The sequence below is a fragment of the Martes martes genome (assembly GCF_963455335.1).
Source record: "Martes martes genome assembly, chromosome: 6".
Lineage (NCBI taxonomy): Eukaryota > Metazoa > Chordata > Mammalia > Carnivora > Mustelidae > Martes > Martes martes.
Window position 1 is genome coordinate 95,384,523 of NC_137893.1, and position 17,225 is coordinate 95,401,747.

At 34.4% G+C, this 17,225-nt stretch overlaps 1 protein-coding gene across 1 annotated transcript; it reads right to left on the reverse strand.

Annotated features, from left to right (window-relative positions):
- Positions 1-12,202: 12,202 nt before the first annotated feature.
- On the reverse strand, positions 12,203-13,160 carry DEFB113 (defensin beta 113; the record flags this gene model as incomplete). Its single annotated transcript, XM_080805920.1, has 2 exons — positions 12,203-12,393; positions 13,103-13,160. 2 exons carry the CDS (start codon positions 13,158-13,160, stop codon positions 12,203-12,205), a joined length of 249 nt encoding a protein of 82 aa, XP_080662046.1.
- Between the last annotated feature and the right edge of the window lie 4,065 nt (positions 13,161-17,225).

A 17,225-nucleotide genomic window follows, 5' to 3' on the forward strand; every position in this document is an offset into this window, starting at 1 on the left:
TTAATGGTATTACCTTTCCATTGTACAGTTAAAAGAATTAAAGCTTCTCCACAACTACAAAGGAGCCTCAGGTCCTTAATATAAACCCTGATCTATTTGATGACAAGTTCACTCTATAAGCCACTATATTGTGCTGTTTTCACTATCTATGGATTATTTTATGCTTATATTAAAATACTGCCTAATATACTGTTCATTCGGTCACGTTTTAACCATTGTCAGTATTGTTCTCTATCAATTTTCTACAACTCGCCCTCCAGCATGGTACCTCTCTGCTTGGATCACTCATCTAACATCTTCCACTTAGACTGAATACTTTTTATTGTTTCTTTAATGACTTTGGGGTTCTACCAATACCAAACCATGCCATTGGGCAACTGATATGTACTACTCTATAAACGCCTTCAAAGCCACTCACTCTGACACTTTGTATCACCCTTCCTGTTTCTTTGGTCCGACAAAGGCCAAATGAAGGGCATTCTGTTCATTTCAGTACACATTATAACTTAGTATCTGTTTGAATGATCAAAAGGTAAAGGAAAGTTTGTGGTCACATTCATACACTAAGTGTCTTCATTACATTATTTGAAATTTTCTGCCATGCTCGGCAAATGGTATAGTCCCTACACATCTGAAGGACACCCATATTCCCATGTGACCTCACTGCTTTGACCAAATAATCTATTCATCTTGGACTTTAGCCTCAGTGTCTTCTATAGAAATCACGATGAAATAGAAAGAACAAATATGCTAGGATCCTGTATTCCAATATTTATATTCCACTTATCACACATAGTATAATAGGTGTGACCTTGGAAAACTCTCTCCTTTGATGTCATTTTCCTCTTGCATAGGAAGAGGCAAAAGCAGATATCTCAGTGTTATCTGGAGGATCAGATTATAAACCTACGTGAGAAGTCATGAAATAGGGTTTGGCACATGCTAGACACGCATATTTTCTTTTTGTCTTCCCTTTCTTTCTCTTACCTTCCAAGGTCTAAATACAAATATCTTACCTCTAGTTTCAAAGCTCTTCATCAAAGAATTCAGGACTTTTTCCCAAATGTCCTCAATTGCCATGCCATAATTTCACCATTCTTACTATTTAGAGCATACTTCTATAAACCTTCTAATTCAAGCAATTCATTGATTTTATCTGAGTGTATTCAACTAGCTTTTAAGTATGCCTGAAGAATTACTGTCTTTTTTTTTTTTTTTAAGATTTTATTCATCCATTTGACAGAGATCACAAGTAGGCAGAGAGTCAGGCAGAGAGAGAAAGAGGGAAGCAGGCTCCCTGCCGAGCAGAAAGCCGGATGCGGTGTTCGATCCCAGGACCCTGGGATCATGACCTGAGCCGAAGGCAGAGGCTTTAACCCACTGTGCCACCCAGGCACCTCTATTGTGTCTTTCTTTATTACTGTTTCCTTAATGTCCAGGGTTGTGCTCAGTAGATCACTAGCCATTCAGTATCACATGGTTATTGATTAACATACTAGCACCATGGGCTTCAGTAGCCTTCCTAATCATGTTTGAGGTCCTCACTTCCTCAGTTCCCCTTCATTAATAATAACTATAACATCTGGGGCACCTGGGTGGAGCAAACAGTTAAGCCTCTGACTAGTGGTTTCAGTCCAGGTCGTGATCTCAGGGTTGTCATCACAGAGTTGCTTAAGACTTTCTCTCCCTCTCCCACTGCCAACCTCCCCCCCGCCACACACACACATGCATGCTGTCTCTCTGTCTCTCTCTTTCTCTCTAAAATAAATAAGCCTTTAAAAAATAATAATTATAATAGCTATAATAGCAGCAACTATAATAATTATAACAGTACCTAAATTGGTAGGCTAATTTCTAATTTGCATTTGTAGGGCAACTTACTGTTACATCATTACACTAAATCCTAACGGCAGTCTTTTGAAATGCATATAATTAGCAAGCACAATATTTTATATCAGACTTTTTATTTTTTTTAAACTGTGGGTATTATTGTTTCACTTGTATTTTCTTTTTTTGTTGTTATTAAAGACTGGCAAATCACTTAAATTCTCTGAGTGGCAAGGTTCAGAAGCTATTAAGTAGATGTTAGTAATAAAATCTAGATTTCTAAGTTTGAATTCAGTTCTCTTTCTGTTACATGTTGCACCTCTTGAATTCCCAACTTTCTAGGTCCAAATTGGAACACTTTTGGGTACCAACTTATATATTCATTATTAGAGAGCCTGGATTGCCTCAGAGGATAGACCTCTCAAGAATATCTTAAAATCACCATCATGCACTTCATTGCAGTACATATTTTTCTGAATATTTATTTTTAATTGATTCATAAAGCCATTGCGGAATTTCTTCACTAATGTAATAACTAATTCAACAAGGATTTTTTTGTGATACTATTTCTTTAATTGCCATTTTATTCCTACTGTACCTCATTGCCCAGTATATTTTGAGACTATATCCTGGGTCATTTTATAGATTCTGTTATTGACATCTCAAGAGATATTTACCATTATTTTCAATCATTCATCTTCCCTGGACCTTATTTATTTATTTATTTATTTATAAAAAAGTTTTGAGAGAGAGAGGAGAGCACATGAGAAGCTGGGGAGAGACATGTGGAGAGGGTAAAGCAGACTCCTTGCTGAGCTCAGAGCTCAACACGGGAGCTCAGTCCCAGGACCCTAGGATTATGACCTGAGCCAAAAAGAAACCATGACCAGAGTCGGATGCTTAACTGACTAAGCCACACAGGCACCCCTACTAGACTCAATTTATTATGAAGTCTTTCTTTCTGAGTTTTAGAAACGATTTTTTTTAATTTATATTTTTAAAAATAATTTAAGTACATAAAAAAAATCAAGGCCTAAATAGTGAGAAGATCTACCTTAATCATATTAATTTTCAAATTGAATTGAAGGATGCCTGAGTGGCTTGGTCAGTTGAGCAACAAATCTTAATTTCAGCTCAGGTCTTGACCTCAGGGTTCTGGGGTCATCCCCTGTGTGGGGTCTGGTTTTGCGCTCAGCAGGGAGTCTGCTTGTCCCTTTGCTCCTCCCCCTGCTCCTGCTCTCCCTCTCTTTCCCTCTCCCAAATAAATTAAAATCTTTAAAAGGAAATGAGTTGAGTACATTAGTATAACACTATTCTAAATGAGGAAACTGAGATTCAACACAATCAAGAGACTTCTTTAGTTGATTCAATTGTGTTAAGAAATTGCATTTTCTATTTTATAATCTGTTTTTCTATTTTTAGCTAGAAGCTCTATGTTAAACATAAACAAGCATCTATTTTACCTGGTAAGATGAAGGTCACATAACACAGAAAGTGGAGGAGATAGTAAATGATCTTCATTCTGCAGAAAGAAGCTGCTGAAAAATTTGATAACAAAATCTAGAGAGTAGCACACTTTCTGAAAAGCCAAGAGACATTTACTATTTATAGTTTTCTAATGGAAGAAAGACTCCTTATCCGGAAATTGTTTTAATCTGGTGTACTTGTCTCTGCACGATTGATTAGGCTGTGGGCAGAATTACCCAAACTGAAAATACTTGAAATTATTGATCTTTATAGAGGAAACTCTATGTGGAGGATAACTGCACACATGACACCATTATATCGACGGTGATCAATTAAACATTGACACAATGGGCATGTATGGAGTGGGTTTAAGAGAAATATTTACCATTTTAGATATAAAACAACTGAACATTACTGTGTCAGTTAAAATCTTGGTTACTTTTCAGAATATATTATAGTCACTAATTTGGTATGCAAATTCATCAATATATCCATATATTCCAAATTCTTACTTATATCCAGTTATCCCATTGATTTCCCCAAATTACTTGTTTACCAAAGGACAAATAGTAAGCCTTACTTTTGTCATTAATTTTTACCACTTTCTTTTCAGATGCAACTTGAATAGTTATGGAGGTCTGTTTTTTCCTAGAAAAGCCCAATTAGTCTCTATTTATTTTAATTTTTTTTATCAGAGTAATAGAGGCACACAATAAATACTGAAAAAGACCCTATAATAATAGAAATAATTTCCTCTTTCAATCTCCCTATGTTTAGGTCTTCTCCTTATTATTGGCATAAGAATTAGGATCTAGCTTAATATTTTGTCCTTGGGTAGCAATTACAGAATGTATCTTCTGATTTCCACTAAGAAAAATATAGATTCAGATCATTTACACTCCTGTGCTGTTCTGCTCCTCAAATACTTGAAAGTTATATTAATTTTCAAAAATTCTGTAGGTTATCTTTAGACATTTAAATATCTTGTTTTTTGCCCCATCAACCTTAGTCACAACATTAAACTGTCTCTATTTAAAATGAAGATATTAGTCCCTTTGCTATTACCTTCAACATTCCTCCCCACTTTGTACATTTCATTCACCTGTTGCCATACATTTCCTTTTATCTTGTCTAGGTTAATATTTGCTCTCAGAATTGAGACATACAAGCTTTATATTGAAATCCTGTAATAGAAATAGCATATGGACCATATTGCCTTTTTAATGTTTGATGTGCTAACCAAAGACAAATGTTATTTGTTTCAAAGTCAAGTAAATTATCACTATTATTTTACTATTATTATTATTTTCTTTTATTATCATCTCTCTTCTTTTTTAGCTTTTTTTTTCTTAAATATTTTCAAGTCTTTTAGTTGTTTAATATTTGGTTATGACGTTTTTGAAAAATATTTTTTCCTGTTGTTTTCTTCTGGATATGGATGAAAAATATAAATGGTGGTCATTCCTCATCCTTAGGTTTACCTTAGTATCATAGGCTATACCTGTCTCTGCTTCATTCTAAGAATTTCTGAATCTACTGTTATTGGATCTCACATATCTTTTTTTTTTTTTTTGTTTTCTCCATCCAGAAATGTTCCCCCAAAAGATAGGAAATATAGGAATTTCCATGCTGGGAAATATTTTTATTCTGTCCTCATATCTGATTGTTTGGATGTAAAATCTAGGTTCAAAATCATGTGAAGTCATTACTAACTTATATCATTCAGTCTTCTTGATTAGAATTTCAATGCTAAGCTAGGTCCTTTTTTTTTTTTTTTATAAAGATTTTATTTATTTATCACAAGTAGGCAGAGAGACAGTCAGAGAGAGAGAAGGAAGCAGGCTCCCTGCCGAGCAGAGAGCCCGATGCGGGGCTCGATCCCAGGACCCTGGGATCATGACCAGGGCCGAAGGCAGAGGCTTTAACCCACTGAGCCACCCAGGCACCCCTAAGCTAGGTCCTTTTAAATGGTTTGGTTTTTGTGTTTCCCTAGACACTTATAGGATATTCTCTTCATAATTTGTACCCCACATCTTATGATTCCTACATTTCCTAGTGTAAACTTCTTTTTTATGAGTTTTGTCTGGTCTTTGGGTGAGCTTCTGCAAATCTAGGAAGATGTGTTTTCTTCTCTTTTTCTATATCTTTCTCTGATAAAGTCTTTCCCTCCTTAGGTGTATATTTATCTTACCTCTTTTGGGGATTTCTTTTAGTCAGGGGTTGAAATTTTCCTCTATAGATCTATCTTTATTATCTTATTTTTATATCTATTTATGTTGTTATTTTATGATTTAAATATGTTTCACCTTTCAGTTTTTCTATTTTTTTTAAGCAAATATATTTAGGATGTTAATGCCCTTATCTCTTCTTTGATTGCTCTTTTGCCATGGAACAGTTTTGTTGTTGTTGTTGTTTTTGTTTTTTTGTTTTTGTTTTTTATAGATGTAAGATCTTCTTGAATCCATCTGCAAAAATATTTAAGAGAGTTTTATTCATATTAAATTCTGTTTTCCTTGACCTGTTTTCTTGGGACCTAGTGTTCTGTTTGGTGGTGTTATCTTAGTTATTCATGCCTTTACTTTTACATGTTGTCCAAGCACTGGTTCTAGGATAAAGAATTAGATATCTCTTGGGGATTTCCTTGACTATTAGACAAATCTTCCCCCCCCCAAAAAACTCTGTTTTGGGGAATCCTCAAGGTAAGGTCTGTGGATATAGGTTGAATGGGCTTCTTTAAAGTGAGCAGAAGGAATTAGAACTCTCAATGTCTTGAAAAAAACAAAACAAACATTACTTTTTTTTTTTTTTTCTCTCTACACATGATTTGTTCAATTGGGCTCTAGTTTTAGTTAAACAAACAAACAAAAAAAACTCCATTAAGGAAGGATTATATTTCTTTTGTTTGACAGTGACTCTCCAATGTGTAGGAATGTTTTTATTAGAGTAGAAACTCCAAAAATAACAATATAATTCAAATTAATATCTTTAACAATTTTGTAAAAAAATCAATTGCCTACACATATTGGCATCTGTTTCAAGACTTTACATTCTGATTCACTGATCAATCTCTTTCTCTCTTTTATGTCCATACCAAATTCTCTTAGTTATTGAAACTTTATAGTAAAACCTGGAATCAAGTAGTATCAGCTGTACAACTTAGTTCTCAATTCTTCAATTTCTCATGGCTACTTTTGGTCTTGTAAATTTCCAAACTTTTTTTTTTTCAATTTGACAGAAAGAGAGAGATAGAGAAGGAGGAAGAAAGAAAGAAAGAAAGCAGGAGCAGGGGGAGATGCCGAGGGAGAGGGATAAGCAGACTCCCTCCTGAGCAGGAAGCCCAATGGAGGGCTCAGTCCGAGGATCCTGAGATCATGACCTGAGTTAAAGTCATACGCTTAACTGACTGAACCACCCAGGTGCACTTCCACACAATTTATTTTTTTCCATAGAAATTTTTTGAGTAAGATTGTCAATACCTATTTAAAAACCCAGCAGGGGAATTTGAGTTGGGTTTTTCACTGACTCTATGGACCTATTTGAGGAGATTCGGCATTTTAAAATTTCCAATACTTGAACAAAATATATCTCTTCATTGTTTACTTCTTTAATTCTTCTCAACAATATACTTGCCACTGTATAGAGAAGTACTGGATATATTTCTTTCTGTTTTAAATAATTTAATATATAGTATCTTTAAATTTTTATCACCCAAGTATTTATTACTAGTTTATAGAAATTTAATTGGTTTTTGTATTTTTCTTGTATCAATAACCTTGCTAAATTCAATAATTAGTTCTTTTACCTTCATTTTTAGATTCCTTAGATTTACATTATAGGCAATCATGTTGTCAAATAAAAATGTTTGTTTGTCTTTAATTTACAATCAATATGCCTTTGTTTATTTTTCCTATCGTACTTTCTAAAATTCTCTTACAATTTGGAATTGAGGTGGTGAAATTCATTATGCTTACCTTGTTCCTGATCTTAGATGAAGTGCGTTCAATTCTTTTTTTTTTTTTTTTTTAAGATTTTATTTATTCATTTGAGAGAGAGAGAGCAGAAGCACGGGGAGAGGGAGAAGGTGAGAGAGAAGCAGACTCCCTGCTGAGCTAGGAGCCTGACATGGGCTCCATCCCAGGACCTGGAGATCATGACCTCCGCCACAGGGTCATTTACTGACTGAGCCACCCAGATGTCTCTCCTTGAAATTTCTTTTTTTGAGTTTTAGTATGGATAATGCTGGCCTCCTAAGATCATTTGGAAAGTGTTCTTTCTTATTCTATTGTACAAAGAGATCTGTGTATAATAAGTACACTTTCATTATTAAATATTTTGAAAAATTCAACAGTGAAGCCATCTGTACCTGGTATTTTCTATGTGGGAAGATTTGTAAATAGACATTATTGAAAATGGATATACAATTATACAAGTTGCAAGTTTTTTTCTTGAGTAAATCATGGCATTTTAGATCATTTGAGAATTTTTTCCTTTTCATAACAGTTATCAAAGTATAGGTATAATGTTGTTTATCATGTTCTCTTTCTGCTCTTTTAATTTTTTTATATCTGTTGTGATTTCTCTTATTCATTCCTGATATTGGTCATGTGTGCTTTCTTTTTCTCTCTTTTTAAAATCAATCTGACTAGATATTTCTGAAAATCAATTTTCTACCTTTTCTTTAAAAAAAGCTTTTGTTTTCATTGATTTTTTCCTATTGTTTTTCTATTTTATATTTAATTAATTATCTATCTTATTTTATTATTTCCATTCTTCTGAGTAAAAATAAGGGTTTCATTGAGATATATAATTTATAAAATGAAGTTTAATTTACCCTTCTTTTTCTAAGTTCTTTTTTTTTTAATTTCTTAAAGTGGAAGCTTAAATCATTGGTTTGAAACATTTCTTATATTTTTAAAAGATTTTATTTATTTATTTGAGAAAAGAGAGAGTGTGCACATTTGTGTATGCATGCAAGGGGGTGGGGGGGAGAGCAGAGGAGTGGGGAGAGGGAGGGGGAAAGAATCTCAAGCAGACTTGTACTGAATCGGGGGCCCAGTGAGGGGCTGGATCTCCTGACCCTGAGACCATGACCTGACCTGAAACCAAGACTCAGGTGTTCGACTAACCTAGCCACCCAGGTGCCCCTTTTATTTTTTATTATAACCACTTAAAAGTACTGTAGTTATAGTCGTGGGCTCTCTTTTTGTCTCTTTGTTTTTGTGTCTGTTATTCTCTCTGTCTCTTGTTCCTTCCCTCTCTCTCTGTCTTTCTCTCACTCTCATCACTTGTAATGGGGGAAGCAAGGTGCCATGCTGTGAGAAGCCCTATGGAATAGCCATAGAATCCATGTGGTTAGATGGTGTGGTTAGAATCCATGACCCTCTATTTAATAACTTGTAAGGAATTGAAGCTCTATGTCCAAGAGCTCTCAAGAACAAAGGATAGCAACAATCATTTGAGCAAGCTTCGAAGCAGGTTCTTGGACCCCTGTTGAGAATAGGATGTCTATAGCTCCAGTCACCTGCTTTAGTGCAATCTCCTCGAGACCTTGAGACAGAAGCACCAAGCTAAGCTGCTTCTGGAATCCTTCCCACAGAGTCTATGAGATAATAGAGGTTTTTAGACTGTGACCTCTTCGAATAATTTGTTATGCAGAAAAAATAATTAATATAATAGCCTATCTTACATTCTCTTTTAATTGGTATGTTTACATTTAACATTTACACTTAATGAAATTATCATACGGTTGTGTTTAAAACTGTCACCTCTTTATTTGTTTTCTATTTGTTCTCCCTGCCTTTGTTCTCTTTTCCTTCACTATCTGTACATTTTTTATTATTACATTTTATCTACCACATTGATTATATATTTATTTTTTTATTCTTTCTGTAAGGTTTATAATATAGCTCTTCAGCTTTCTTATAATGTAACATTTACGATCCTATACTAATATTTTCCCTTTCTAACAGTTTGGGCTATTGTCGTTCATGTCTTTCTGCAATGCAGTTAACTGCACAATATATCATTACTTTCGTTTTAAGCAGTAAATTGTCTTTAACAGAGATTAGAGGAAAAGAATATTTTACATTTACCAACAAATTTACAAATTGTAGCTCAATTGTTTTCCTTTGTGAAGGTCCAAATTTCTATCTTTTATACTCTTAATTCTACTGTAGAACTCTTGTTTATTTCTCAAGAAAGTTCTGCTGATCTTTATCCATGTTGTAGCACAAGTTTGTACTTTATTCCATTTTATTGACAAAATAATACTCCATCGTATGGGTATGCCACATAATGCTTATCCATCCATCAATTTATAAACATTTGGGTTGTTTCCATTTGGGTCGTTTTGGCTATTATGAATCATGCTGTTATGGCCATTTGTGTGCCAGTTTTGTGTTGACATTTTTCAAATCTCTTGCATACATGCCTACGAGGGGGATTGCAGAATCAAATGAAAATCCCAGGCTTAATTTTTTCAGGAACCGGCTCTCTATTTTCACAAGTATTTGCACTAGTTTACATTCTCACTAGCAGTATATGGGAGTTCCACTATCTTCATATCATTACCAACATTTGTTAATGTGTCTTATGTTTATTACAGTTAGGGGGTGGGAAGTGGTCACTCACTGTGGTGCTGATTTGTATTTCCTTGATGGCTATTGAGATTAAATACCTTTCCCTGTGCTTGTTGAACATTCATATATCCTCTTTGGAGAAATGTCTATTCAACTCCATTGTCCATTTTATAATAGAGTTAGTGTGTTTTTATTATTGAGTTATAGGTATTCTTTGTATATTCACAGCTATCTTGATGGGGAGGCTGCTGTTTGTCACAGCTACTTGTGGAGCTAAGAGCTGGACAATAATGGGGCAGCCGAATTGTCCTAGAGTTAGCTGTTCTTCCTGAGATTCAGCATCTTTGTTTTGTTTTGTTTTGTTTTTAAATAAATAAATAAATGCTCCTTGGATTTTTGCAAGTTTGTGGTTAATTTGGAGAGCTCTTAAAATGTTTATTTTTTTTTCTTGCCACTGTTTTGCTGCTTTTATGAAGGGACAGAATTTTAGATTTCTTTATTCGTCATTTCAGAAGTCCTGCCTATGATTCATACGTATTGTTTCTTTTTTCTTTTTTAAAAATTTCTATAGTTTGGAAGTTATATGCACTTCTGGCTAATATTGCTGTGCCACAGACTACCCTGAAATTTGATGATTTAAAACAAAAACATATTATTATGCTTATTGAGCCTATGGGTCAAAAATTAACACAGAGTACAGTAGGAATGGGTCACCTTTTTTCTTATATGTCTGGAAACTTATTTGGGAAGACATGAAGACATGGGAAGACTGGGAGTGGGGTCTCATTGGCTAACTTCTCCTTCTTATCCTCCTTTATAGAATCTAATTTTTCTTAACATACTTAAATGTTATTCCTTAGAATTTTGGACATTTTTTTCTTCTCATCAATCTGTAGTAGTCATTTGGGTGATTTTATCTCATTGCTTCAGTTAATGGCTCCTGAAATCTATATTTGAAGCACCTTTTTCTTTTCTAAGCTTCACACCTGTATATAGCTAAAAAGTATAAACTTGATATGCCATATATGTTCCTTTCCAAAATTCTATGTCTATTGCTATATTTCCTAATGAATGATTGCAGTGTTCAGCATTTATCCAAGTAAGAAAACTTGGAATTATCATTTCTTCTTAAACCTCAAATTCACTGAACTTCTTACATTTTCTCTAAATCAGAATTAACAGTTAAATTTTTATATTTTCCAAATCTGTGCTGTAACTATAGGTTAAAAAAAATACACTGAGTGGAGACTTTATTTATTTATTTTTTAAAGATTTTATGTATTTGACAGAGAGATCACAAGTAGGCAGAGAAGCAGGCAGAGAGAGAGGAGGAAGCAGGCTCCCTGCTGAGCAGAGAGCCCAATGCAGGGCTCGATCCCAGGACCCTTAGATAATGACCTGAGCTGAAGGCAGAAGCTTTAACCCACTAAGCCACCCATGGGCCCCTGAGTGGAGACTTTAAATTCTACACATCAAGTATTTGTGGATAGAAAACATTATAATTCACAAGAAAGTTATGGTCAATATTAATGCAATATTATGGTAGAATTAATGTGGAATGTGAAAAACCAGAAGCACAATGAGTGCATTGAAGATGGGGATAAGGACAGAAGTATTAAATACTGAATTATAAGATGAAGAAGTTAAACAAAATTCTTAAGGACCTTGAGAGAAGTCCCTTATATTGACTGCCTATGTTGAGAATTAATTATGATAAAAGTTTGGCTTTAGAATTAGAAATGGTCTTTTTTTGGTTTTGGACGTTTTGGATTCTCCAAATTTTTTATACTTTATGATAGGAAAAAAAACCCTTAAAAAATGTTTTTAACTTGCTTTATTCTCATCACATTTTACTCCCTGCTGAGTTTTGTTTGATTGTTCTTACTCATAAATACATCACCAATAGTGTCTATTAGGTGATTAAGGTGTTTATGATCTTCTGTCTAAGACTCAAGCACATTTTGGTGAAATTATGGAAAGGTAGCATAAACCATGATTGATGAATGATGCCTAAAAGATCACATGAAAATAACAAGGCTACTGCCCAGGGCAAATAAACAGCCCAGAGATAAATGGAAGCATTAAAGATGAAAGGTGTTTGTAATGTGGGTAGAGGAGAACTCCTGCCAGTTTCACAAAGAAGCTACCACTCTTCTTTACATCTCTCGTACCTAACCCAACATTGAACTCACTAATCTCCATGATATAAGCATGTAATCCAGAAGGCCAAAGGACATCCACACGAAAATAGATTAATGAAAAGTAGAAAGTTAATTTTTATTAATAGTAATGTTACAATTTAGTGTTATGTAGTATGGTAGGCTTATAATTTACTGTGTATCCCCTGTGGTATTGACAGGTTTAAGAAGTGGCTTTTGGTATTCCCGCACAACACAGCAGGGCTCTGTACTGCAGTAATTGTATATATACTCCCAACTGTTGCATGAAGTCTTGCAAGCACCACGAACAAGGTAACATTCTATTTTTTTCTCTGCATCTTCTTTTGTTTTTTTCTGTGAAACTAGGAAAAAGTATCTATGATCATAAATCCAGATTTAATCCTCTTGTATAGATAGGTGGATAAATAATAGTTAGATAGATAACCATATAAAGTTGTTTAAATAGTTAAACAATTTTGTTTCTAAAATCATGTCCAGGCAATTATATAAAAAGTTCACATTTTATCGCCTACAAATAGTGACAGTATAAATACTTATTTATCAAATAATAGTTCCTTGGCCACTAACTTTTTTTTGAAAAGAATATCATTAAGTATCTAATCTGTGCATGCTTCCTCAAGAGTAAAGAGAAAAAAATGTGTAAAAAATACTCTACTGTTTTGTGTTCTAAATAGCCATCCACCTCCAATACTCTCTCACCCCACAATCTACTGGATTAGTTGTAGAAAGCTTAATTTTGACAACAGCTAGAGTATGAATTCATTAAATCACATTTAAAATGAGAAAGCAGTAGGAAGTATGTAAGAAGTCATAGTCTCATCAAAGAAAATAACAAACAGGTTTAATTCTACACCCAGGGAATTTTTTTCCCCTTATCTTCTCAACTATCAGTTCTACTCATTTCTTCTTTCAAGCAAAATAGAGTGACTTGCTTTATAGGTTCACGTGGCATCTCCTAACAACAATTTAATTGTTTGATTTTTTTCCAGAGTAAAACATTTATAAAAAACACTTTGTTCCTCCCTTATTTTTCATATTAGCAATTATTACCTGATGGACCACAAGACACAGTGAAGACAAAGGTCAGGAAAATACAAAGTATCTTCATTGCTGATATTGCTACTTCAGTGAAGTTGAGGCAGACCTCAAAATGTCTGAGACTTGTGCTATTCCTTGATAAAATAAAGATGAACTCTTGTTTTTATAGCCTTTTCAGGGTAATTACTATTCTGATTAATCCCGCCTTTCAAGATTGAGCACATATTCATGTATTGTGTAATAGCAACAAACAGAATAGAGGATTTAGTTCTGTTATGACCTCAATGAGCCAAATGTGAACTCAGTTTCAGTAACACAAGCAAATAATAGGGTGAAAGTCTTTTTAATTTTTTTAATTGAAAACACACAATTAGTCTCATCTCTATTGTCAGTCACATGCTTTCTTGAGCATCTATTATGTGTCAGGCAGTGTTTTAAAGACTTTATATAGATTTGCTAGCTTAATCTTCATGACAAATTTCATGACATAGGAACTTCTTCTTTTCTAGTTGAGGAAATTATGGCAAAGAGGGATTATGTGATTGCCTCAAATCAGACATGTAGTGATTGGTAGAGCTTAAAGACCTGGAAGACCCGAGGTGGACTCCAAGGTAATGTGATACCAGAGTCCATCTCTCAACCTCCACCTTCTTCATCCTCCTAACTGAGTCAAAGCCTTTTTATCCTGTGAAGTTATCCTCTGTATACTGGCCTGAACCAGGCAGTTCCTGCAATGCAATTTTTCTACAAAAGGAAAATATTTTAAAATGTAGTTTTGGGATGGTTACATTAAAAATTACCATAGTGATGTATAAGAATAATCAGTGTAATTCTTTACACGTAATGACTTATTCATAGGACTGACTACGTCATTCATAGGGGAAAGCAGTGTGTTAAAAGCTGAAAGAGCACTGGATTAAATACAGAAAACTCATCTTGGCATCTGGCTTCTCTGTTTACTGGTTGTACATTCGAGACAAGTATTCACTGACTAAGTCTCAAGATGTTTTCTCTGAAGGCTGGATTGATAGGACCAGCCACATTCATGGGTTTAAGGTCAGAATTGAATAGACACCATATGCAAAAAAGGATTTATAAGTAATTGACATATAAATATAAATACTTTGGGCATGGAAATCCAAAAAGATATGTCCTTACAACTTAATGATTTATGCTCTAACTCCCTCTGTCATTAAGGAAAAACAAATTACAAGGATATTCTATCTGGATTTTAAAAGAAGTTATCTAGTTTTGTTCATTCTCTGCTTCAATTCTTATCTGCTTATGTATTACAGCTGCATCAAGGAAAATGTATTTTCTCAATATCCTCTTTCTAAAATCACCAAAAAAAAAAAAAAAAAGACACTTTGCTGTAGACTTACCAAGACCTATTGTATGTAAGTACAGCAAAGTAACAGATACAAGAAATACTATAGAAAGTTAACAGGTCTGGCATTAGCAGAGTGGTGGCATGGATAAGATGACCTAGGACAAAATGGCCCAATTTTCTTCAGTACAGCTGTATCCATTCTCTGTCTAAAATAAGGCAGTCCTATCAAGCTGGAATATCAGCCAAATTCTTATAAATTGGTTGGTTTTCTTTTCTCTCTGTGCTAAAATGTAAGGTTGTAACTAGTGGCATCTGAATCACACAAAACAAAGATAAGGATTGGATGATTATCACCCCAGTTCTAGCCAGGAAGTGATATAAGTAGAATCAAACTGGATGCACAGGAAAGAATTTATTGATTTATTGCTTAAAATTGATATTTTAGGACTTGACTTGAGAGAGATCCAGATTCTAGATTTCTACTAATTACAACCCTTTTAAAGGGGGAAAGACAGAGACAAAGTGTGGGAAAAAGGACAAGAATGAGATTGCAACTAATGATTAAGAGAAAGAGAAGATACACAGGAATTTTTTTTAAAGGTTAAAGAATTGACCTAAAGTGTATGAACCAAATGGTATTAGTCCAAAAATGTCTACTTAAGTAAGAGTTTTGGATTCTTAGATGAAAAAGTGTTGTTACTTCCTTTTTACAATGTTAGACGAGAATAGCTAATAATTATACCCTTCAAAGCCAAAGGACCCTTGAAGTTGTCAGTTCTTGGTGAAAAGAGTGTGGCCAGGCTTTCGGGATTTGGGGTTGATTTGTGCCTAACAAATCAGGAGCTTTTCCAGGCTAATGCCTGTATGTTGAGAGTGCCAGAAGAGGGTATGATGATAAGAAGACAGATGGTCAAGAAAGGGAAGGGAAGAGTAAGGAAGGGGGCAGGGGAAGGAAAGGAGAAGAAAAAGGAAAAGAAAAAGAAAAAGAAAAGAAGAGAAGAGAAGGGAAGGGAAGAAAATAAAAGAAGAAAAGGAAAGGAAAGGAAAGAAAACTATTCCCTTATAGGAGTTTCCAGTAAAACCTAAAAAAAAAAAAATTTGACTGTTTTAATTCACTGACAGCTGCAAAGCTTTAAGTTTAAAGAATACATTATGGGACTAATTTTATACACCAGTGGCAGACTGATTGGCACTTTGGGAAGTTTTCAAAGTGGTCAGAATCATAAAACCTATCTACAGATGAGGACAATGAGGATTAAATTGCTAAGAAAACAAAAGACTGCAGAGATATCAGCAGCTGGAATTTCTGCTACCGTTTCTACTTCCTTCCACTATTAAAAAGCTTTTATGCAAGCTCTAATAATTATTGGTGCTTCATATATTTAGAAACCATGAGTCCCAGGAGCTCAGGCTCTGTCCTTCCTGCTCCTGATGCATCTTTAAAACATGTATTACATGTTTCTTATGTGCAAGGCACTGTTCCTTGTATTTAAATCTCATGAAATCGCTATGAAGTAGGAATAATATTTAGCCCCATTTTCATGCACAAGGAAATGGACACAGAAAGTTTTAAGTAAGTTACTTACTTAAAGTAACAAAGTCAACCACTAGCTGGTAAATGGTGAAACTGAAATTGAACCTGGTCTATGGTTAGAGCCCACATTTGTAATCATAACTGTTCCTACATATTCCAGTCACCTGGAATACTTGTCTTAGAGTTACAAAGGAATTTATATAATACAATCATGAAAATGTGCTTTCCAAAATAAAAGAAATGTTACAACTCATTGTTCTCACTCTATTTTTATAGCTTAAGGACACTCTGAAAGCAGAAACTTTGTAGAGAAAACAGTCCTAGGAGATTGTTTCTAGAGAAAATTTGGAGAATAGCAGAAACCGATCTTTCCTTTCCTCCCCACAAATAATCTTTCCAGTCCAGTCTTAGTTTTCCTTGACATTCTAAGGAGTAGGGGAGAACATCACATATTATGTATTCTCAAAGAGGATGGGTCAAAAACAAGTCCTCTTGGGGAGCTCTGGTGCAACGTGTAGCTATTGTTCTATTTTAAGTCATACATGGGTGTTAAAGGCAATAATACAAACCTTAAATTAATTAATTAATTAATTCATTTATTTATTTAAAATTCCAGTTAACATACAATGTAATAGTAGTTTCAGGTGGACAATATAGTAATTCAACACTTCCATACAATATCTGGTGCTCATCACAAGTGCCCTCCTTCACCCCAATCCCCTAATCCACCCACCCACTCCTCCACCTCCCCTCTGGTAACCATCAGTTTATTCTCTATAGTTAACTCTTACACCTCAAATTTTAAACCAACCTTAAAGATAACTATTAGAATGTATGGTCTCATCGGATAATGTCATCCAATGTCTATTGACTTATGTGCTTTGTCTTGATCTGGGAGACCAATTTATAGTTTATCAAATGTATTTTTTGTACTAGTCCATTACTCATGAGTCATCTTTTTAAAAAAAAATCACTCATAAAATAATTAATATTGAGCCAGTTGCTTACAGTCTTATCACACTGTTATGGGACTGTGAAATGTATCTGCCTAATCAGTACTACTACTACTACTACTGCTGCCACTACTAACTACTAATAAAATATCAGTACAATGGGTATGTTTATGTAAGTTATTCGGTTCCAGGAATTACCTCTTCCAGTGGGTAGGATGATGGCTACCACCCACTTTTTTTTTTTTTTTTAAGATTTGTTTATTTATTTGAGAGAGAGAGAGATCATGAGCAGGAGGGGCAGAGCAAGAGAGAATCCAA